The sequence below is a fragment of the Haematobia irritans genome, chromosome 1, assembly GCF_050003625.1.
Source record: "Haematobia irritans isolate KBUSLIRL chromosome 1, ASM5000362v1, whole genome shotgun sequence".
Classification (NCBI taxonomy): domain Eukaryota; kingdom Metazoa; phylum Arthropoda; class Insecta; order Diptera; family Muscidae; genus Haematobia; species Haematobia irritans.
Genome location: NC_134397.1, coordinates 24309878 through 24334302, shown reverse-complemented (window position 1 = coordinate 24334302; position 24425 = coordinate 24309878). Strand labels below are relative to the sequence as shown.

The following is a 24425-nucleotide window of genomic DNA, read 5'->3' as shown; positions in this document are numbered from 1 at the left end:
GAAGCCCCGTTTTGAGATGATCGACGATCGAAAATGTCCGAAAATACGCAAACGGAACTGATTGAAATCGGAAGATTTTGATGGTATTTGCGGTGGAAATATACCCTCTCAGTAGAGGTGTGCACGTGAGTAATATTTTACTCACGAACACTCACGACGGAAAAATCTTAATCAAGCACGATATTGTTTGGTAGGAGTCACGCACACTCACGAGGAGAAAATTTGTACTCACGCACGAAAATGTCGTGACTCACGAAAAATACCGTGACTCACGAAAAATATCGTGACTCACGAAAAATGTCGTGACTCACGAACAATTTTTGGAGTAATTTACCTTAGCGACGTGTCTGAGAACATGAGCATTATTAAAATCGAGAGCGCGTTATTACACTCTTAACATCCCAGGTGTCACTAAAATTGTAAATGAATTTAACTCTTAAGCGTTTTATGATGGTGAGCGGAATTATTTTCGTGAGTGTAAATCTTAACTCACTCACACTCACGAAGATAATATTTTCGTGACTCACGCTCACGCACGAAATTTTGGTTTTTTAATCACGCTCACGCACACTCACGCCGTTGCCATGAGCGTCACTCACGACTCACGCGTGAGTCACGACAATTTCGTGTCACGTGCACACCTCTACCTATCAGTAATGACGATGTCATTTCCGAGTGTATCAAAGCTTCTCTAAGTGGTTTCATTGCAATGCGCACCAGTTCGGACTCCACTATAATAAGGAGGTCCCTTGTCATTGAACTAAACCTAGAATCGGACAGCACCCAGTGATAGGAGAGAAGTTTACCACTACGGTATCATAATGGACTGAATAGTCTAAGTGAGCCTGAAATATCGGGCTACCACTATACCTAACCTACCATTGACGGCGCTTGAGTTCTTCTGGGCAATCAAAGGAGTATATTCAGCAAATCACTTTGGCAAGTATACCCGATCATATCGTTTGTTTACAAACGGCTCAAATTGGAATTACTCCCCGTCGGAGAGAACCAAATTCGGTGTCTAGCTACTTCCATGACAGCGAAGTCTACCTTGCATCGGTGAGCAGTTTTTACAACGTTAATGGCTTTGGTTCAAGCTCATTTCAGTATGTATTGCACTTTTCAAGTCACGGGCAAGTTGTCTACCACTGCCGAGTGCATTTCGATCAAATCTGGCCTTCTGTTTTTGGATCATTTCTTTCGTTGTTACCGTTTGTTTTCGTCCATTATTTGTACACGATGCCACAAAAAAATTTACACATACAAATGCTGATGGACTCCAACGATAGTCAGTTGTGGTTTTCCAACCAAATATAAAGCAATCAAACTATCGCGCTTAAAGTTGATTAATTTTTGATTAAAATAAAAAAAATCAATTTTGATAATGGGTCTATCTGTTTCTAATAATCTCTTTGAATAAATTCCCAGGCCTATTTTCTAAACCATCTTAGTGAAAAATTCACTTACATTCCATTCCAACTAAATTTGAATACCATATTCGCTTAAATATATCTGAAATTTTGTGACAAAAAACAACAAACCATACCGTATCACTATCCGAATCAAGAGGTTGAGTCATTTCCATTGAAAATCTGGGAATATCCTCATCATCCGAAAAGACTAAAGGTTCAACATCAAAACTTAACTCCTTATCGGGATTATAGAAACTATTACGGGCTTCCTGTTCGGCCATACTATTATCCAGTTCTTCCATGGCCATTTGTAATTGGCGCCATCTTTTGGCTTTGGGTTGTTTGATAACTCCCGAAGTTTTCGCTTCACCTTCTTCCTCTGAATCACGAAGAATATCTCTTTCAGTTTCGATACGTTTACGTTTCTCCTCAAAGGATATACGTTGTTTCTCCACACGCAGTAGTGGAGTACTGGTTTGATTGGCTCCCAAACGTAATTCCACATCAATATCTTCTGCTTCCTCGGGTACAGGTCTTGGTGAGTCGCAGAGAGAACGTTTCGATTTGGAGCGTTTAACTTCTTTGCCCTCAGTTGTATCAATACGCATGGATGAATCCGAATCTTCGGATAAATCAACAATCTGCACAGTTTCTACATATTCGGGAACAAAAGGTTCTACAGATTCCAAAATATTCACAGTGTCCACAATTTCACCCTGTTGAGGTTCCAATTCGGACAATTGTACGGACATTTTATCATTGCCTATATTTTTCACTTTAATTTCCACCATTTGAGCTTGACTATCACCAGATGATTTTCGTTTGCTTGGCTTGGCAGGTGGAACATCAGCATCAGGATTCATAGAAATCTGTGAGAAGAGAGCACTCGATTCAGCAAGACGGAAGGTTTGCGGTGGTAATAAATCGGGCAACACATGCTGCTGTTGGTGTTGAGCCACTGACTGTGGATGTGGATGTTGGCCCACCACCACCACCATCCCATCATTTGTGGAACCCACCTGAGTATTGTTTTCTGGCCTTTCTGCCTGTTGATTCGTTGGAGATGAACTATCGTTGACTTCCTTAGTGGGTGAAGTGGAAGAGGGTGTACGAGCTCTTCTTTGTCTTACTGTATCACTGACAATGACTATTTCGGTGTCATCCTCTTGTGTAGTAGCTTCTGACTTTTCACCTTCCTTGTCCATTAGGTTCTCCAATGATGACGTGGTGATTTTGAATCGAGTTTTTAGGGTATCCTATTCGATTTTTTTGGTGATTTTTTTAAGGAATTTAAAAAACAGAAAACAAATAAACGAGAATTGAAGAAAAATTGCTGAGCGGCTGTCTTTTATTTTAGAAAAAAAATTTGCAAATTTTTTACAAACCAAAATTTCTACAAAAATGTCCAAAATATAAAAAAGAAAAGCATTAAATAAAATTTAGTAAAGCCCCATCAAAAAATATTTTGCTACTTTGGAAAATTTTGAAAAATTAAAAAATAAGCTAAATAAAAATAATAACAAAACTTTCAAATAATTTCGGATAATAAAAATCAAATTTGGAAAAAATATAATTAAAAAAAAACAAAAAAATTAAACTTCTACAAATTTTTAAAAATAAAAAAAAAAATAATAAACAAATTTTTCAAACAATTTCAGAAAATAAACGCTAATAGTGAAAAATTATAAAATTATAATTGAAAACTAAAATTATGAAAAATTAAAAAAAAATCAATAATTTTCAGATAATAAAAACCAAAAAATTTATAATTGACCAATAAACAAAATTCTACAAATTTTGAAAATTTTGATACAATAAAAATTATTGTTGAAAAAAAATTATAATTGAAAAATAATAAATAAAAATTATACAAGAATCAATTTTAATTTAAAACTAAATCAAAATAATAACAAAACTTTCAAAAAATTTCAGAAAGTTAAAATCAATTTTGAAGAAAAAAATTTAATTGAAAAGAGAGAACAAGAAATCGAACTTTTACAAATTTTTAAAAATAAAAAAAAAATAAAAAAAAACTTTCAAGCAACATCAGAAAATAAAACTCAATTTTGAAAAAAAAAAATATAATTCAAACGTCTATTTATTTTTAAAAATTAAAAAAAAAAACAAAAACAAATGTAAAAAAATTTCAGAAAATAAAAATAAATTTATCAATTTTGAAAAATAAATTGAAAAATAAACAAAAATATCAAAATTCTGCAAATTTTAAAAAATTTGACAATAAAAACATTTCAGAAAATAAAAATAAAATTATAATTGCAAAATAAAAAAAACTCTACAAATTTTAAATTAAAAACTTTCAAACACACAAAAAAAAACTCTTATTCAATCACGAAATTAATCGATCCAATTAATTTTTTAATTGAAATTTATTCAATCACAGAAATGATAGTATCAATTAAAAAATTAATTGATCCAATTAAAAAATTAATTGATACTATTAATTTTTGTGATTGATTTTTGTTTCAATTAAAAATTTTTGTTGAATCAATTAAATTTTTTAATGAAGATTTATTAAAACTCAATTAAAATTTTAATTGAAAATTGTTTCGTGAAATGTTTTTCTGTGAACAATAAAAATTATTGTTGAAAAAAAAATATAATTGAAAAATAAGAAATCAAAATTTTACAAAAAAAAAAAAACAATTTTAATTTAAACTAAACAAAAATTGTAACAAAAATTTCAGAAAATAAAAATCAATTTTGAAAAAAATATATTTGAAAAAAAGAACAAAAAATCAAACTTTATTTTTTTTTAGAATTTTGCAAAAAAAAATTTAAAAAAAAAACTTTAAAACAATTTCAGAAAATAAAAATCAATTTTGAAATTGAATTTTGAAAATTTTGAGAAGAAAAAAATTTCAGAAACAAAATCAATTTTGAAAAGTAAAATTCTAATTGCAAAATAAACAAAAAAAAATTCTACAAATTTTAAATTAAAAACTTTCAAACACACAAAAAACTCTTATTCAATCACGAAATTAATTGATCCAATTAATTTTTTAATTGAAATGTCTTCAATCACAGAAATGATAGTATCAATTAAAAATTAATTGAAAGTCAATTAAAAAATTAATTGATCCAATTAAAAAATTAATTGATACTTTTAATTTTTGTGATTATTGTTTCAATTAAAAAATTTGCGGAATCAATTAAATTTTTAATTGAATATTTTTTAAAATTTAATTAAATTTTTAATTGAAAAATTTTTCTATGAACAATAAAAATTGTTGTTGAAAAAAAAAATATAATTGAAAAATAAGAAATCAAAATTTTCCAAAAAAAAAGCAATTTTAATTTAAAACTAAACAAAAATAATAACAAAAATTTCAGAAAATAAAAATCAATTTTGAAAAAAAAATATAATTGAAAAGAAAGAACAAAAAATCAAACTTTTAAAATTTTTTTAGAATTTAGCAAATAAAAAAATTAAAACAAAAAACTTTAAAACAATTTCAGAAAATAAAAATCAATTTTGAAAAATAAAATTATGATTGCAAAATAAACAACAAAATCAAAATTCTGCAAATTTTGAAAAATTAAACAAGTTAAAAAAGATAAAAATGAAAATTTTCATAAAATAAATATCAATTTTGAAAAAAAAATATAATTGAAAAGAAAGGACATAAAAATCAAAATGTTTTTTTTTTAATTAAATTTTTTCAAAATTAAAAAAAAAACAATAATTAACTTTGAAACATATTCAGAAAATAAAAGTAAATTTTGAAAAATAAAATTATACTTGCAAAATAAAAACAAAAGTTCTACAAATTTTGAAAAATTAAAAAAGTTCAAATAATAAAAATCTATGTTGGAAAAAATTATAAGTTAAAAATAAAAAGTCAAAATTATACAAAAATCGAATTAAAAAAAAAATATTGAAAATAAATCAGTTAAAAAAAACTATAATTGAAAAAACAATAATAATAATAATAATTATACATAAAAAATAATTGAAAATAAATCAATTAAAAAACTACAATAGAAAAAAAAATTATATATAAAAATCACTTTAGAAAAATATAATAATAATTGAAAAATACAAATTCTACATTTTTTTTATTATAAAAACTTTTATTATAAATGTTTTTAGAAATATTTTTACTGAAATTATTTTTAACCCAATTTAAGTTAGAATTATTGTTAGATTTTCTTTCCAGGTGGCGCTATTGGTGGTGATGGTATGGTTTGATATATATTTTGGTTTTTCTTTTATTAAAATTACTTTGATTGAAGAGGAGTAGGACAATACAAACAAATGATTCTCAGATTCATATCAATTGTTGGTGGTTGGTTGGTAGTAGTGATGATGGTGATACTGCTAGTGGGCTATGTTGAACCTTTAACCATTTTATTTTTTTTATTTGGACTTTGGACAATTTTATTGCTGGTTTATGGATAATGACTTCAACCTTTTGATTTTGAATGGTAGTGGTTTAATATCATTTATACTTAAATGGATATGGTATATGGTTGGTAAATGATACAATAAAATTAATACTAGGGTGAGTTCAATTATACATGTGAAGGAATATGGATATGGTCTTAAATATTAATTATCTATTTTATATACTTTCCCAAATCAGTGATTAAATCAATATTGTAGACGTTAGTATAATGAATAAACATATCATGCAATTAAATAATATTAATTAAATATTATATTTATATACTCTTAATGGGGAATAATAATGCGTGAGCGTACGTAAATAGAAATATTCGTTCTTCAGTGAGCTGAACTTTTTAATGAAAAATGATTGCTACAATACTAAAAAGTCTTACAAAAAATTTTATCAGGTGGCAAAATTTGTATAAAAAATATTTATCATGAGATAAATTTCGGTATAAAAATTGGACAAAAGTTCAAAAAATAATGGCACGCCAAATTTAATTAAAAAGATGCAACATGTTAACAATGTTCATTAAAAAATCATGTCATGCTACAAATTTTATTAAAATTTATGCCATGCGACAAAAAAATTAATAAAAAATGTATGTCAAAATTTCTGCAAATTATATAGAATATAAAAATGAAAAAATTAGAAGAAATTAAAGGTATGTAATATAACAAGATAAAGGCCTATATATAGTTCTGTGTTTTATTTTATTGTTCGGAAATAATATCAAATTTTAGAATCATGTGAAATTTATTTAAATTGGCTAGCTATGGCAAGAATTGTGACCGATAAAGCCATCACACGCTGCAAGAAGAGTGATTCTGCAGTATTTTGGTTCATTCCCGTTGAAGCGCCGCCTTGAGATGATCGACACTTTGGTATTTGTTATTTGTTACCGTGCTCCAACGGATTGAGATCCGGAAATTTTAGTGGGCATTGTGCGGTAGTAATAAAGCGAGGAACCTTCTTTTTAAGCCATTCTTGGTTGACGCGTGTTGAATGCGATGATACTGAGCCCCGTGGGAATGTCCTTGGTTTGGGGCCGCAATGTTTTTCTATCCAAGGCTTCAATATCTTTTATAGCATATTTTCCCAATAATATTCGGTATTTATTTTGATCACATGGTCGATGAATACGAGCGGGGATCGACCATAGGCGGCTCATTTCATTAGCACACCCAGAGAAGGAATATGATCACCCCAAATGGGTTTCAGGAGCACAATGTTAGTTTTTCACAGAAAACAAGTAACCTTGAAGACCTGCCTGTTTAACTCTACTACAATCTGCTTATCTCTAAATTCAATGTACAACTGGTTCCCGCATTAATAATACGAACCCAACGTTTGGTTCCTGGCGATAAGAACTTGTCTTCGAACAGTGAGTTATGACTGATCGTATCGAATACATTCGATAACCTTCAAGAGCTATGGGGACCGTCCTGTCACACGGATTGGGCTGATTGAGTTCCCTGTTTATGTATGCTGCAATAGCATGAAAAGCCGGAAAATTCTCCACTACGAGGGTGTCAAGCGTCAGGGCTAATTACGAGAGAAGGGAGAGACGATGACGTAACAATTCCTACAACAAACTACCCCAGGACTCCCGGGTTCACATTCGACAGCCTTTTAAAGCCGCCACACTAATTTGTGATAAGCTCTTCGGTAGAAACATGGTCCTCACGTCGCTTTACGGCAGCACTTAGAGTGTGGACAGGATGCTCCCAATAGAACTGCAACTCCACAATCGTAGTGTAAAATTCTCCACTACAATTGGAGGGTGTTAAGCGTCAGGGCGAATTGCGAGAGAAGGGAGATCGGAGTCGATGACTTAACAATTCCTACAACAAAGTACCCCAGGACTTCCGGCTTGACATTCGACAGCCTTTTAAAGCCGCCACAGTAATTTGTGATAAGCTCTTCGGTAGAAACAAGGCCCTTACGTCGCTTTACGGCAGCACTTAGAGTGTGGACAAGATGCTCCACCTAGAACTGCAACTCCACAATCGTGGTGGAAAATTCTCCACTACGATTGGAGGGTGTCAAGCGTCAGGGATAATTGCGAGAGAAGGGAGATGGAAAATTCTCCACTACGATTGGAGGGTGTCAAGCTTCAGGGCTAATTGCGAGAGAAGGGAGATCGGAGACGATGACGTAACAATTCCTACAACAAACTACCCCAGGACACCCGGCTACCCATTCGACAGCCTTTTAAAGCCGCCACAGTAATTTGTGATAAGCTCTTCGGTAGAAACAAGGTCCTCACGTCGCTTTACGGCAGCACTTAGAGTGTGGACAAGATGCTCCACCTAGAACTGCAACTCCACAGTACTCCCTTGGAGACCAAGCAGTATCTCCTGGGTTGTTATCGCAGTAACAATTTATTTTACCAGTTTGGCCCGACTAAGATCAGGCAAGTGCAGCCGTCTCAATATCTACCTGTCAGTAGAGTAGCTGACATCTATCCCATCTCCAATCGTGGGTCACTTGACACGCGTCTTATTTTCACTTGTCCAACCAAGCCTATCCTGCTCAAACGCATCCCACCTTATTCACAGAGTTTCCAGATCTGGATACGCGATGATGTCTCAAAAGCGCAACATAAACACTCTGCTACAGTAAAAACACCCAAATGTGTGTCGGACACCTGCCTCCCTTCTCTCCGACAAAGAGCTGTGAAGTGAATCCACAAAACCGAGCAACATGTAGGAGACTTCCCAAACAAGGTACTAATTATGTACTAAGTCCCTAAATGACGACAACAGCGATGTCGCCATAAAGGGACCACGAAACAAACTCATTTGGGCGCGGAAGGCAGCACCGTTCTACCAGTGCAGTAAATTCAAATGTGGAAACCTACATCGCTTCTCTCCTTCAGGAGTAAGACCCAATATCCCCTATTGATACAGAGCTGTGATGTGAATAAACAAAACTGTGCAATATCTACGAGATTTACCACTGAACTAGGTACTAATGATCACTAAGCTCCTGAATGACGATAACAGTGAAGTCGCCATTAAGGGAGGAAACTGAAACAAACGCAATGGACGCAGAAGTTAATATCATTCTGCCAGTGCAGTACATCAAATTTGTGGATCGGACACCTGCCTCTCTTCCCTCTCCTTCCCACCAGAAGGAAGACCTAATGTTCTCTAGTGGTTCACCAACCTTTGATATCGAGATTTCCCGCTAAACAAGGTACTAACGATCTACTAAGCGATGTCACCATAAAGGGGCCACTGAAACAAACGCAATGGACGCGAAAGTCAATATCTTTCTACAAGTGGAGTAGATCAAAATGTTACTCGGAGACCTGTTTCTCTTCTATCTTCTCTTCGCCTATGTTCCCTACTGGTTTACCAGTCTTTGATAACAAGCTGTTGAGTAAATCATCATATTCGAGCAACATCTAGAAGATTTCCCGCTGAACAAGGCACTAATAATCTGCTAAGACCCGGATTGATGAAAACAGCGATGTCGCCATTAAGGGCGAGGCAATGGACGCTAAGGTCAATAACGCTCCGAAATGCGTAACATGTGATCTCTCACCTTATCTAAGAACTAAAGCTTAGCGAGTCCCGGGAACTCCAATGACAAGAGAGAAGTTCACCATATAGTCTAGGTTAGGTGGCAGCCCGATGTATCAGGCTCACTTAGACTATTCAGTCCATTGTGATACCACAGTGGTGAACTTCTCTCTTATCACTGAGTGGTGCCCGATTCCATGTTAAGCTCAATGACAAGGGACCTCCTTTTTATAGCCGAGTCCGAACGGCGTTCCACATTCCAGTGAAACCACTTAGAGAAGCTTTGAAACCCTCACAAATGTCACCAGCATTACTGATGTGGGATAATCCACGGTTGAAAAACTTTTTGGTGTTCGGTCGTACCAGGAATCGAACCCACGACCTTGTATGTGCAAGGCGGGTATGCTAACCATTGCACCACAGTGACAAGGTACTAACGATCTACTAAGCGATGTCACCATAAAGGGGCCAATGAAGCAAACACAATGGACGCGGAAGTCTATATGGTTCTACCAGTGCAGTATATAGAAATGTGGGTCGGACACCTGCCTTTGTTCCCCCTCCTGTACTCCAAGAAGAAGATCTAATGTTCCCTACAGGTTCACCATCTATTCAGCTGTAGAGTGAATCCACAAAAACCGAGCAACATGTAGGAGATTTCCGGCTGAACAAGCTACTAATCTACTAAGCCCCTGAATAACAACAGTGATGTCGGCATAAACGAGAGTTCCCGCCGAACACGGTACTAATGACCTACTAAGCCCCTGAATTACGACACCAGCGATGTCGCCATAAAGGGCGACATCTCTCCTCTCCTCCAAGAGTTAGACCCAATGTCACCTACTGGTTCACCATACATTGAGCTGTGGAGTGAATCCACGCGGAAGTCAATATCTTTCTACAAGTGGAGTACATCAAAATGTAACTCGGACACCTGCTTCTCTTCTCTTCGCATATATTTATTCCCTACTGGTTTAAAAGACTTTGATAGCAAGCTGTGGAGTGAATCATCATATTGGAGCAAAATCTAGAAGATTTCCCGCTGAATAATGATCTGCTAAGCCCCTGAATGATGACAACAGCGATGTCGCCATTAAGAGCGACGCAATGGACGATGAGGTCAATAACGCTCCGAAAACGAGTTCATCACTGATAAGAGATGATATCATTAAGCTCTCAATTGTGAATGCGTGACATGTGATCTCTCGCCTTATCTAAGAACCAAAGCTTAACGAGTCCCGGGAACACCCCCCTTGCCATTGAGCTAAACAAAGAATCGGGCAGCACTCCAATGACAAGAGAGAAGTTCACCACTGTGGTATCACAATGGACTGAATAATCAAAGTGAGCCTGAAATATCTAACCTAATCATCACTCTGGATGCATCGAGGCATAGCGATCATTAGATAACGATAGGTATTTTGGAAACGTGTTATTTCACTTGGACTTTTCAGTCCATTGTGATGCCACAGGTTGTGAACGCCACCTTAAATTGGATATTGGTACTTCACTTCCCTATCTCTTCAGCATTTCATATTTGAGGTCACATTGAAACTGTTGCGGAAAATCTCATTACACAGCATTTATTTTAACATTTTTTTGAAATCCCGCATACTTTTATTTACGGGAAAAATATGTCACATTAATTAATTAAGAGAAATGAGAAAATCAATGAAGTGAAATGAGCATGAAATCCAAGTTGAAATACCATTAAAATAAATCTTAATATTTAAAGCAAACCTCACCCTTACAAGGCAAACAGGAAAAGGCGACATTATAAAACTAACACCAATACTAATGTTACATCTCTACGACTACATATAAATATAGGCAAATAATAAAAAAAAAAACTTAAAGCAATAACAAAAAAAGCTTTGAAAACTGAAATGGAAACCAATTTGTCATGGACTTACCACTACAATAGCAATGACTTGTTGTTGCAATTTTTCAATTTCCGGATTTGATGGGACATTAATCTGCTTTAAGTCATGCTCCATAGCTCTGTGATGAATATAGACATATTTAATAGAAGAAAAAGAAAATATATTAAATAATTTATTTTATTTATTTATTGAATTGATTTATGGTAGAAAATAAATGAGATAATCCAAATAAATCAGGCTACCAAAAGGGACATTTTAATGTACGATTGCTCAATGAGGAAGTTTAGGGAAAAACTATTCCAATCTTATTGAATATATTTTTCTAGAAGAAAATTTTTTAATGCAGCCTACTTTTTTTTATAATTATTTTCATTTAATGACTTCCAAATCATATTTCACTTGTTCACCTACCTTAGAGTATCAAGTGATATATTATCTAGATTTTGTAAGGTTGATTTCATTTCCGTCAAACGTTTGATCACATCAGCACTGGTCAACTTTAAGTAGGCGGCCTTAAGCTCATCTATACGCTGTCTGGTATCTTCCATGCACACTTGATCGCATGATTTACTATACTCTTCATAGATATCTTCACATTTTTGCAAAATACTTTCGTATTCAAGGAAAACCGAATTACGATCATGGATCTCTTGGGGAGTTTCAAATTTCCGATTTAATTCTTCGGCCACATCGAAACAATCTTCCAACTGCTGAGCTAATTTTAGAAGACCTTCCAGGAATATTTTCGATTGTGTGACATTTTCACCCAAAGCATTGTAGAGATGTTTAAGGGCATCGATACGTTGACTTAATTGCTTGGGAGATTGGGTGAATTTATCCTCACACACTTTGCGGCCAGTTTTAATGGTACTCTCAATTTCCGATTTTATTTCACTAAGTGTTCGATAGATCTGCTGGCATTTTTGATATTGAACATGAACAGTAGAGGGCCCGGCAGTGGCCACATCCAAAACTAATGTGGATCTTTCCACATTCCTCAACTCGGCAACGGCCCGATTAAGTCTCGACTCAAAGGCTGGCTGAGGAGCAGTACATTTGTTCAGTTTCAATTGGCAAGATTCGTAACGCACTTTTAGAAGATTTAATTGATCCTGAAGACGATTGGCAGCTTCTGTTTTACCATTGCGTTGATGTTCGCCTATGAGATTTTTGATTTCTTGAAAACATCTCCGATTCTCTTCAAACTCTTGAGCTAGCTGCTGGAAATCTTCGGGAAGATCTTCAATGGTAACATCATTCTCTAAATGTTCACTGAGAATCTCATCGACCCTTGTAAGCCAGGCCTCAAATTGTTCAACACATTTCTCCGATTGTTTGGCCTCATTCACCTCTTGCTCTAGAATTTCGGCTCTTTGCTTTGCCTTCTGTTGCAATTGGGTCCATCGTTCAACAATGGTATCGATTTCTTGGCGTATAGAGTTGGCCATAAATTCATGGGTAATTAGTTCGTGACCAATTTCTTGAATTTTTTCCAACCAATCGTCGGAATGTCCACGCAAGACATTCTCCAAGTCCTTGAAATGGAATGAGACAAAGAAGGTTTATTAGAAAGTTCATTTGTGGTTACTATTATTTTGCTTCTACTTACGTCTAATTCTTCGATGATTTCCTCAGCATCGGCATTTTCGGGCGAGGAGCGCATTTTATTCTCCAAACGATCCAGATAGCCAGATTCAGAAACCATGAATTTTTTAAATTCGCCAAGTTGTGTAGAGATATGTTCCAGTAGGCCACATTTCGTATAGACCAGTGTGGTAACTTCCGTCCAGCGGGCATTGAGACGTGTAAACTTTTTGGCCAGCAAATTATATTTCTCATCCACATTATCGACTCCCTTCGACTTGAGTTCATCGACTTGGACCAAACAGTCGCCACCAAGTTCATTGAGTTCACGGAAATTCACTGTTTCCTTTTCACAAGTCTCTTTGAGGGCTTGAAATTTCGATTTCAAATGGAATAGTTCATTAGAGTTAAGGATTTGGGAGATGGGAGTTTTCGGAGTATTGGAAGCTAAATCGTTAAGCCATTTCTCGGTGTGATTAAGCCTCTCGAAAATTGCCTCACTTTGTTTTTCCAAATCCTGGGTCTTCTGTACATTCTCTTTGAAGATATTTTGGATACGGGCAAAGAATTCATTTAGGTCCTTGATTTGGGCCATTAAATGCTGGCGATGTTTGGGCTGAGCATCTTTAATTATGATTTCACTAAAATTTCGGGCACTTATCACATCAATTTCCAATTTTCTGAGTTTCATAGAACTCTGAGCTTCCGAATTTTGCTTGGAGTTATCGTCTTCCTTTAGGCTATTTTCCAGTTTACGAAGAGCTGCCATTATGGTATTGTATTCAGCATTGAAATGATTTAAATTCTCTATGGCTGTGGTTTGTTTTATAATTCGTTCACTAATTTGCTCTTGACCCTTAAGCCATTTCTCTTGAAATTCCGAGTTTATAGAATCAGGTCTACGTTTCTTGATCATTTCGTAATCCCCCACCAGGGAGTCCAATTCATCATTGAGATGATTAAGACTTTTCAGCCTCTCTTCCATGGGTTCCAAAGAGTCTACCACCACTTGTACTGTGGGTATTTTCTTAAGGAAATTTTGTAGATTTTGAAATTTCTTATGGATCTCATCGACACCTCCCTTATCTTGTATCAAAGTAATGATGGCCTTTTTCATATCATTCCAGGAATCGTGAAATATATTGAAATCATCTTTCCATTCTTGCAGATCATCGGATAAGGTAGTCGTTGCTTCTTTGGCTTGCTGTATCTCCGTCGATAGAGATTCCATGTGACTTAGGCGTTGCTGCAAATCACCCTTGGAAGCTGATTGCGAATGTTGTTTATACCAATCTCGTGAATCGGCCAAAACCAATTTGAATCCCGTCAAATTGTTATAGAATTTCTCTTTCTCCATCATTTTAGAGCAGGCTCGACTTTGTGACTCCAAAGCTTCTCTTAGTTCCTGATATCTTTGTTCGATTTGCCTTATCTGTGAAGCTTCCATGATCATATTGCGACTTACATCTTCTTTCTCACACAACTCGTAAAGGTCTCTTAATTCACTGGAATTCTCTAAACGCGAAGCTACTTCCTTCTCAAGTTTCTCTAGCAATTCCAATTGATTGCGTAGACTATTTCTTTGTAGCTTTTCCATTTGATTTTCACAATCATCAATGAAACCAAAAGCTTCAAGGATTTTACCTTCCAATTGATAGAAATTGTCGGTGTTGCGTAGTTTACGTTTTTTGCAAGCCAAAGGCGAGCCCTCAATTCCCAAGGCTACATCTTCCATATTCTCATCCGTCTCCTCTTCGCCGAAACGTATTATCATTTGGAAATCAGTCCAATTGTCGGGTTTCACTACCTTCGAATCATCATAGGAGGCCCTATCACGACCAAATTTGAAACCTTTCTGTTCTATACGTTCCGTTTGCACTTCCACAATTTGTTTGAGGGCATCCAAACGATCTTCGAAATTCTCCAATTGTACCAAAACTTGTTCACCCTTAACATCACCCTCCTGCAGGGTGGCCGCCACCATTTGCCTTAAATCTATGAGGTATCGTTCCAGTTCTAATAGATCCTTGGCACAATAATTCAAATCATTCATACGCTTGGTAATGCTACCCAAATCACAGACATCTTTACTTTCCATATGTTTCAGATCCTGTTCCCTGGTATCCAACCAGCGTGAGATGCATTTGTACTGTTGCAGTTTCTCCTGACGCAGATCACACCATTTGACGACATGAGACCAACGTTCACCCAAAGCCGAAAGCTTGTCTTCGAGATCATTAAAATTACCCGATTCATCATTGACTATAACCACCATATTGCTTAGACTATCCACCAAATCCTGTTGGTGTTTAAGGTCATCTTTAAGTACAGCAGCCTCTTTCAATTGCCTCTCGGCCTCTGGCACCGAAGGACCTATGGCCGACATTAAGGATATACGATCTTCTATGTTGGTTAGGAAATTTTTAAGCTTCTCAATTTGTTGCGTTTGAAATTCGGCCAAACGCATTAGGATTTTAGTTTGAACGTCCAAGGCCTTCAGACGCAAAGTCTCCCATCTTTCGTTTAGCAAAACCATCTGTTGGCGTATCTCATTTTGATCTTCTACTGAGAGTCCCGCTGATTTCTGAGATTCATTGATCAAATTTGAACCTTCTTCCAAAGCTTCGCCCACATACTGCTGGTGTTCGGTAAGTTTCAGCATAAATTGTTCATTATCATGAAATTGAGCCTTGGCTGTTAGGAAATCATTGGGTTCTGGAATATCTTCCGATAGAATTTGTTCATCTTCCAGCAAGAGTGTAAGGACAGCTTCCAAAGCTGCCTGATAAGTTGTTATCTCTATAGAGACATTTGTTGCCAAACTATGTGGCCTAGACTTATCATCCTTTATCAGAAAATTGGCTAAGGTTTTGGGAGGTGGATCCATTTCCAAATCCATAATGGATTTGAATGTATCACTATTGTACTTGGTTGATTTGATACCCGAATCGGTAGCACTATTAGTTCTAGATGAAGCATCCGAATGTTCACCATCTTCATTACAATCTAAGGGTATTTCATCTAAATCGGTTATATTTACACTTCGACTGTTATAGGCTACATCATCTAATACTGATTCCAACTGATCCTTAACTCTTTCAGATTCCTCATGGCCTTCGCCAACATTATCATCCTCCAATGACCGTCTAGTCTCCATGGCATGATACAGGCACATTACATACATTTGTATCGACTTATTATCCGGTTTATGGGTATGTACATCTTCTGGATCCAATAGTTTCTCTATCTTAAAATAGTTATAGGCCAAATCGAAAGCCATCTTCAGTCTTGCCAAAGGATGTTGTGTCAAAGCCTTCGATAGATCGACATTCTCCAAATGGGCATCGAGTATGATAAGAAATGCCCTACCATCTGACCAACTTGTGGAGAAATCGTTCAACTTAACTCCCTTGGGTTCAGTGAATTGTCTTGCCCAATTGAGTAATGATTTCTCAACACCATTACTGGAATGACTCTTCACCAGATTTTGTCCATTGAATTCCAAGGCTATAAGCCATATGAGTCCTAGTATAAGTTTGGGATTACCTTCGACAATATCATCACTGGATATATTGACTAATTTGACACCATGTTCTTGTATAACCTGTAGTACTTTGTTAAGGTTATTGATGTGATGTACACGCATACGCCCTTTTTCGGGTTTCTGAAAGAGAGAGAAAATGAGAATGAGTGTATGGCAATGTCAATGAGATATGACATAGATATTAATGTTATTTTTTGAGACGACCATGACCATTGCCATTTTTTTTTTTGTTTGGTCCATAAAGGTCACATGAAATAAGCCTATTTAGAATAACTGCTATTAAATAAGGCACTAAAGCAAGTACATTAAATTGGTAGTTCTGAAATGATGGTCATGTAATGGCAAGCGATAGCCAGACGTGGGGTTTTATGTCGTCACGAATACGAGTAATGTGTTAAATAAACGAGCGGTGTACTAAGAAGTCTGGGCTCTTCGTGGGCCTCATACATACAATATCTCGGTTAAACTTCGAGATTAACATGGTAACTGCTAATCGTCCCATCTGTAGTGCCATCACGGATCCTGTCCCTAAATTCACATAAAATTTAGTATGCACTTGGGAGCCACCGTGGTGCAATGGTGAGCATGCCCGCCTTGCATACACAAGGTCGTCGGTTCGATTCCTGCTTCGACCGAACACCAAAAGTTTTTCAGCGGAGGATTATCCACCTCAGTAATGCTGGTGACATTTCTGAGGGTTACAAAGCTTCTCTAAGTGGTTTCACTGCAATGTGGAACGCCGTTCGGACTTGGCTATAAAAAGGAGGTCCCTTGTCATTGAGCTTAACATTGAATCGGGCAGCACTCTGTGATAAGAGAGAAGTTCATCAAAGTGGTATCACAATGGACTGAGCCTTATACATCGGGCTGCCACCTAACCTAACCTAGTATGCACTTCTAATGCATTTTAAATGATGTTCTGAAAAATTTCAAACGATATTTTAGTGAATTCAATTGAAATGAATCAAATAAAACGCAAATCAAGTTGAAAGAATTCAAATGAATTTTAAACAAAATTCCGATGAAATTCAAATAAAATAAAATGAAGTTCCAAAGAACGTGTTGATAATGATAAAGTGATGCTAGTGATAAAGTTCCAAATTCTAATGAGTTTCAAATGACATTCTAATGAGTTTCAAATTAAATTCGAATAAATTTCAAATGAAATTCAAATGAAATTGTAGTTAATGTCAATTGAAACCCGAATGGCATGAATAAAATATAACTTGTAGCTGCTTATCGTCTCACATATAGTGCCATCAAGAATCCTGTCCGTAAGTCCTGGTCTCTCTCTCACTTTAGTACAGCTATAACAGGTTGGCTGATAAGTCCCCGATCTGACACATAGATGGCGTCGCTAGTATTAAATGCATATTATGTTTATATAGTACCAACCTTCAAATGATTCGTGTCAAAATTTGACGTCTGTAAGTCAATTAGTTTGTGAGATAGAGCGTCTTTTGTGAAGCAACTTTTGTTATTGTGAAAAAAAATGGAAAAAAAGGAATTTCGTGTTTTGATAAAATACTGTTTTCTGAAGGGAAAAAATACGGTGGAAGCAAAAACTTGGCTTGATAATGAGTTTCCGGACTCTGCCCCATGGAAATCAACAATAATTGATTGGTATGCAAAATTCAAGCGTGGTGAAATGAGCACGGAGGACGGTGAACGCTGTGGATGCCCGAAAGAGGTGGTTACCGACGAAAAAGAGGAGGTGGTTACCGACTGTAAAATGAAGTTGATCGAGATAGCAGAGGCCTTAAAGATATCAAGGGAATGTGTTGGTCTTATCATTCATCAATATTTGGATATGCGGAAGCTCTGTGCAAAATGGTTGCCGCGCGAGCTCACATTTGACCAAAAACAAAAACGTGTTAATGATTCTGAGCGGTGTTTGCAGCTGTTAACTCGTAATACACCCGAGTTTTTCCGTCGATATGGGACAATGAATGAAGCATGGCTCCATCACTACACTCCTGAGTCCAATCGACAGTCGGCTGAGTGGTCAGCGACCAGTGAACCGTCTCCGAAGCGTGGAAAGACGCAAAAGTCCGCTGGCAAAGTAATGGCCTTTGATGAAAACCATCAACGGTGACTATTATATGGCGTTATTGGAGCGTTTGAAGGTCGAAATCGCGGCAAAATGGTCCCATATGAAGAAGGAACAAGTGTTGTTCCACCAAGACAACGCACCGTGCCACAAGTCATTGAGAACGATGGCAAAAATTCATGAATTGGGCTTCGAATTGCTTCCCCACCCACCGTATTCTCCAGATCTGGCCCTAGCGACTTTTTCTTGTTCAAAAGGATGCTCGCAGGGAAAAAATTTGGCTGCAATAAAGAGGTGATCGCCGAAACTGAGGCCTGTTTTGAGGCAAAACCGAAGGAGTACAACCAAAATGGTATCAAAAAGTAGAAGGTCATTATAATCGTTGTATCGCTCTTGAAGGGAACTATGTTGCATAATAAAAATGAATTTTGACAAAAAAATGTGTTTTTCTTTGTTAGACCGGGGACTTATCAGCCAACCTGTTACATTGGGATATAAGTTCCTTTCTAGGAGAAACATTTTGAAATTCTAATTGAATTAAAAAAATTAAATACTTATTAATTTCGAATCAAAAGCCCATTAAGTTCAAATTTCTCATGAAAGTCTAAAGTATTGCAAATTCTAATAAAATTCTGAATACCCAGCTTCAATGAATTGCAAAAGATATTCACATGAAGTTCTAAGGAAATTGAATAGAAAATCCCATGGAATGAACTTCTAATAATAATAATAGAATTGAAAGGGAAATTCTAATGAATTTCAAATTAAATACTAGTGAAGTTCTAATGAATTTATGGATTTAGCGTTATGCTCCAACAAATTGCAAGGGAATTTCTAATAAAATTCTAGTAAAATAAAAAAATAAAGTATATACAATGAAATAAACATCATTAACATGAAGCTCCATTGAATTTCAAATGAAATTCACAAGAAGTTTCAATGAAATTAGACAGAACTTTAATAATCTTCAAATAAAATTCTTAAAAATTTCAACTCAAATTCTAATAATTTCTTGGTAAAATTCTAAGGGAATTCCAATGAAATTCTAACGTTGAAATCCGTTATGTGTTCTAGTGATGTTTATAAGTTATGTTCCAATGAATTTCAAAGGAAATCCTAATCAAATTATAATAAAATAAAAAAAATCAAATGAAAATGAAACACACATTATATGTATGTAGCTCTAACGAAACTCACATGAAGTTTCAATAAAATTGAACAAAAACTTCCATATAATTTTAATAAATTTCTAAAGAAATACAAATAAATTTCAAATGAAATTCTAATAATTTTTTTTATGAAATTCCAAGGGAACTCCTATGAATTCTAATGCATTTCAAATTAAATGCTAGTGAAGTTCTAATGAATTTATGGGATTAACATTATGTTTTGCCCTAGCCAAAGAGATGATCACCCGGAAAAATTCTTAAATGAATCTGGAATTTATGTGACCAAAAATATATATTGGCTTATATGAGAAGATGATGCACAGTGGTGGAGAAAATAGTTCAATTTGGGAGGAATGATTCTTGTATGTAATTCGTCTCACCCCGCCAGATCTACATTAACCCTTTCACTACCAATGTCCACTCAGAAGGACATTCGAAAAAGACACCAAATTCTATTTTCTCACTAAGTTTCGATTTATTTCTCGATGTTATTTTAAAGTAGAGGCTTTCATCTAAATAAGCTATAAATATTGTCCATATTGGTGAGGTCTAAAATACATTTTTATAAACTTCTTTAACAATAAACGAAAAATACGAAAATTGGAGACAATATTTGTACTGTATGTTTCTAGTAAATTGACATTTATACAAAAACTATAGCTGGTACTTCTACGGGTTCTTTTTTGGATTTTTTCTCACACCTTGAAATATATTATAGGCCAAATAGCGCTTATATTCGTAAGGCCAATTGGTCACAATTCAAGAATCAAGTTTTCAGAACAAGCTCATATAGCTCTTGAAGTAATTGAGGTAGGTTTTCAAAACTACAATTTTTGTTCTACATTCTGTTAGTACAAGTAAAAACAGAAGAAAAATAAAAGTTTTTTACATTAGGTTTATGTCGGTAGTGAAAGGGTTAAAGACTATGGAAATTCTACTTAGCCAGGTATGAAACATGTGTATAGTCAGGCTGTAGAGATTGATATCTGGCATTTTCTTTTCAATAACATAATAAAATAACAATCCCTTAATCTTCGTGTCAAATAAGCTCGTATTAAAATTGTAAAAATATGTAAAGTAATTAATTTGGACAAAAACCCATCTTGCATTGATATCAGGCTAAAATAAAAATTCCAAAATTCAATTTTCAATTATATGCCATAATTTTGTAGAAAATTGAGGTTTTCCTTAAATTTTCTACAGAGAGAGTCTCTGGTAACAATTATAACCTCAGCCTGACATATATGTCATCTGAAAGATTTTGTTGAGCCCTATCGATAGAAAACATAAGCGTGAGAAACATGGAATTCAACGGTTTAATGAGATCGTCCTATTTCATTTATGTGCTCAATGATAGGGGACTTTTTTCTTTAAGCAACTCCGAACAGATTGCCACACCATATGAGGAAATTGGTAGATCTAACGACTTCGAATATAACATATGAGATTGAAAATCCGGCGTTTTTTTTGGCATTCAAATACCATCGACCATCAAATGTCCATCGATAGGCAACTTTGATTTAATTGTCGACTATGAAAATTTACCAATTTTTAGTGAGATGTAAATACATTTAGCTGCACACAAGTTTTTCTATTCGTAGTGCCTCATATTAAAAGGCGAGATCAATTATCACTTATTCATGGAATTGGAGTTTGGGCTGTCACTCATAGAATATTACAATAAAATAACTTTAAGTTTGAGGCGAAATTACGAAATTATCTAAAATCTTCTACGCATCTAAAATTCTTCGGCCTTAAATATTTAAACTCTCCATAAAATAATAAAAAGGCCCATTGGCTAGAATTTTTCACAGTTGTTTCCTGAGGTATCTTCGTTTGCAGATGGATTGGTTGTGATACTGGTGAATGCAACAGTGAAAACTAAAACTCAACTACTGGCTGTATTACACGACCATCTCCATGAAAAACATTATCAAAATCTTCATAATTGAGGTATAAGAAAAACAAAGTCAAGGTCATTGTGGTAATCGTGATGATGATGATGGCTGAGAGACTATAAGTAAAGGAAACTCAGAGAAGTACTATGGCATTTTTTACTATTATTAGTATTAGAGTGTTTTTTCTATGCGGTCATGCGGTCTTTGGCCAAGTACTCATACATCCGTTTGCGTGATGATATAGAGATGTAAGCATATGTATCAAATGTGAGAATCCTACATGAATATCATACCATACCATATTTCATTTAAATTCCAAGGACATTGTCCTGCATATACAGGCATCCGTGTCATTCTTGTACTTCTGAATTCGTTCTATGTGGGAATCTATTTTGTTAGAATTTGCAACTGTATTGTTAGAGTGAATAGGTTTAGCGCTATGATTATTTATAAGCTCCTCAGAGAAATTTACCAACAAGTACTGCTTATATGTTTAGCTTCTTTTCATATCTTTTTTTGTATACATTTACATTATTTTTAACCGGCAGTTTCTTGTGAATGAAGGTTTTACAGTGAGGTTTTAATTCTTAATGATATAAAAGCAGCGTAGGTAGATTAAATTTACTGAAGTAGTAAATATAAGAAATATTACGACGGAAAATTTAAAGCATATTTTTAGGGTGGTTATTCCTAAACCCTGTGCCACACTGTAAAATAAAAATTTAATTTCTATAGAAAATTTTTTCAAAATTTAATATCTATAGACAATTTTGTCAAAATTTTATTTCTATAGAAAATTTTGTCAAAATTTTATTTATATAAAAAATTTTCTGCAAATTTTATTTCTAAAGAAACTTTTCTGAAAATTTTATTTCTACAGAAACTTTTCTGAAAATTTTATTTCTATGAAAAATTTTCTGAAAATTTTATTTCTATATAAAATTTTCTGAAAATTTAATTTCTATAGAAAATTTTGTCAACATTTTATTTCTAAAGAAAATTTTGTCAAAATTTTATTTCTATAGAAAGTTTTTGTCAAAATTGTACTTCTAAAGAAAATTTTGTCAAAATTTTATTTCTATATAAAATTTTGTTAAAATATTATTTATATAGAAAATTTTGTCATAATATTATTTCATAAAAAATTTTGTCAAAATTTTATTTCTATAGAAAATTTTGTCAAGATTTTATTTCTATAGAAAATTTTGTCAAAATTTTATTTCTATAGAAAATTTTGTTAAAATTTTATTTCTATAGACAATTTTGTCGAAATTTTATTTCTATAGAAAATTGTATCTCTAAAGAATATTTTCTGAAAATATTATTTCTATAGAAATTTTTTTTCTATGGAAAAAATCAAAATTTTATTTCTATAGAAAATTGTATCTCTAAAGAATATTTTCTGAAAATATTATTTCTATAGAATTTTTTTTTCTATGGAAAAATATCAAAATTTTATTTCTATAGAAAATTGTGTCAAAATTTTATTTCTATAGAAAATTTTATCAAAATTTAATTTTTATAGAAAATTTAGTTAAAATTATACTTCTATAGAAAATTTTGTCGAAATTTTATTTCTATAGAAAATTTTGTCAAAATTTCATTTTTATAGAAAATATTGTCAAAATTTTAGTTCTATAGATAATTTTGTCAAAATTTTATTTCTATAAAACATTTTGTCATTTTTGTGAAAATTTTATTTCTATAGAACATTTGTAAAAATTTTTCAAAATTTTATTTCTAAAGAAAATTGTATCTCTAAAGAATAGTTTCTGAAAATATTATATCTATAGAAATTTTTTTTTCTATGGAAAACATCAACATTTTATTTCTATAGAAAATTTTTTAATTTTTTTCTTAGAAAATTTTGTCAAAATTTTATTTCTATAGAAAATTGTGTCTCAATTTTATTTCTATAGAAAATTTTGTCAACATTTTATTGCTATAGAAAATTTAGTCAAAATTTTATTTCTATAGAAAATTTTGTAAAAATTTTATTTCTATAGAAAATTTTCTGAAAAATTTATTTCTATAGAAAATTTTATCTCTAAAGAATATTTTCTGAAAATATTATTTCTATAGAATTTTTTTTTTTCTATGGAAAAAATCAAAATTTAATTTCTATAGAAAATTGTGTCAAAATTTTATTTCTATAGAAAATTTTATCAAAATTTAATTTCTATAGAAAATTTAGTTAAAATTATACTTCTATACAAAATTTTGTCGAAATTTTAGTTCTATAGAAAATTTTGTCAAAATTTCATTTTTATAGAAAATATTGTCAAAATTTTAGTTCTATAGATAATTTTGTCAAAATTTAATTTCTATAGAAAATTTTCTGAAAATTTAATTTCTTTAGTAAATTGACTTAAACTCTTATTTCTATAGAAAATTTTGTCAAAATTTCCTTTCTATAGAAAATTTTCTGCAAATTTTATTTCTACAGAAAATTTTCTGAAAATTTTATTTCTATAGAAAATTTTGTCAAAATTTTATTTCTATAGAAAATTTTGTCAAAATTTTATTTGTATAAAACATTTTGTCATTTTCGTGAAAATTTTATTTTTATAGAACATTTGTAAAAATTTTATTTCTATAAAAAAATTTGTCAAAATTGTAAAGGGTGATTCTTTTGAGGTTAGGATTTTCATGCATTAGTATTTGACAGATCACGTGGGATTTCAGACATGGTGTCAAAGAGAAAGATGCTCAGTATGCTTTGACATTTCATCATGAATAGACTTACGATCTGCCACAACGTCGAATTTTCAGTGAATGGGCCCTAGAAAAGTTGGCAGAAAATCCGCTTTTTTATCGACAAATTTTGTTCAGCGATGAGGCTCATTTCTGGTTGAATGGCTACGTAAATAAGCAAAATTGCCGCATTTGGAGTGAAGAGCAACCAGAAGCCGTTCAAGAACTGCCCATGCATCCCGAAAAATGCAC

General features: G+C 33.6%; 1 protein-coding gene across 8 annotated transcripts in view; it reads right to left on the bottom strand.

The window, feature by feature from the left end:
• Positions 1–24425, bottom strand: part of Dys (Dystrophin) — a 913182-nt gene that overhangs the window by 775061 nt on the left and 113696 nt on the right. For 5 of the 8 annotated variants that reach the window (XM_075289613.1, XM_075289609.1, XM_075289607.1 and 2 more), the window contains 4 exons: positions 12844–16482; positions 11646–12769; positions 11265–11352; positions 1547–2668 (listed from right to left, as the gene is read on the bottom strand). In XM_075289613.1, the coding sequence (XP_075145728.1) occupies positions 1547–2668; positions 11265–11352; positions 11646–12769; positions 12844–16482 (5973 nt within the window). The remainder of the gene's footprint in view (positions 1–1546; positions 2669–11264; positions 11353–11645; positions 12770–12843; positions 16483–24425) is intronic. The other 3 variants (XM_075289614.1, XM_075289615.1, XM_075289612.1) reach the window with 2 other exon arrangements.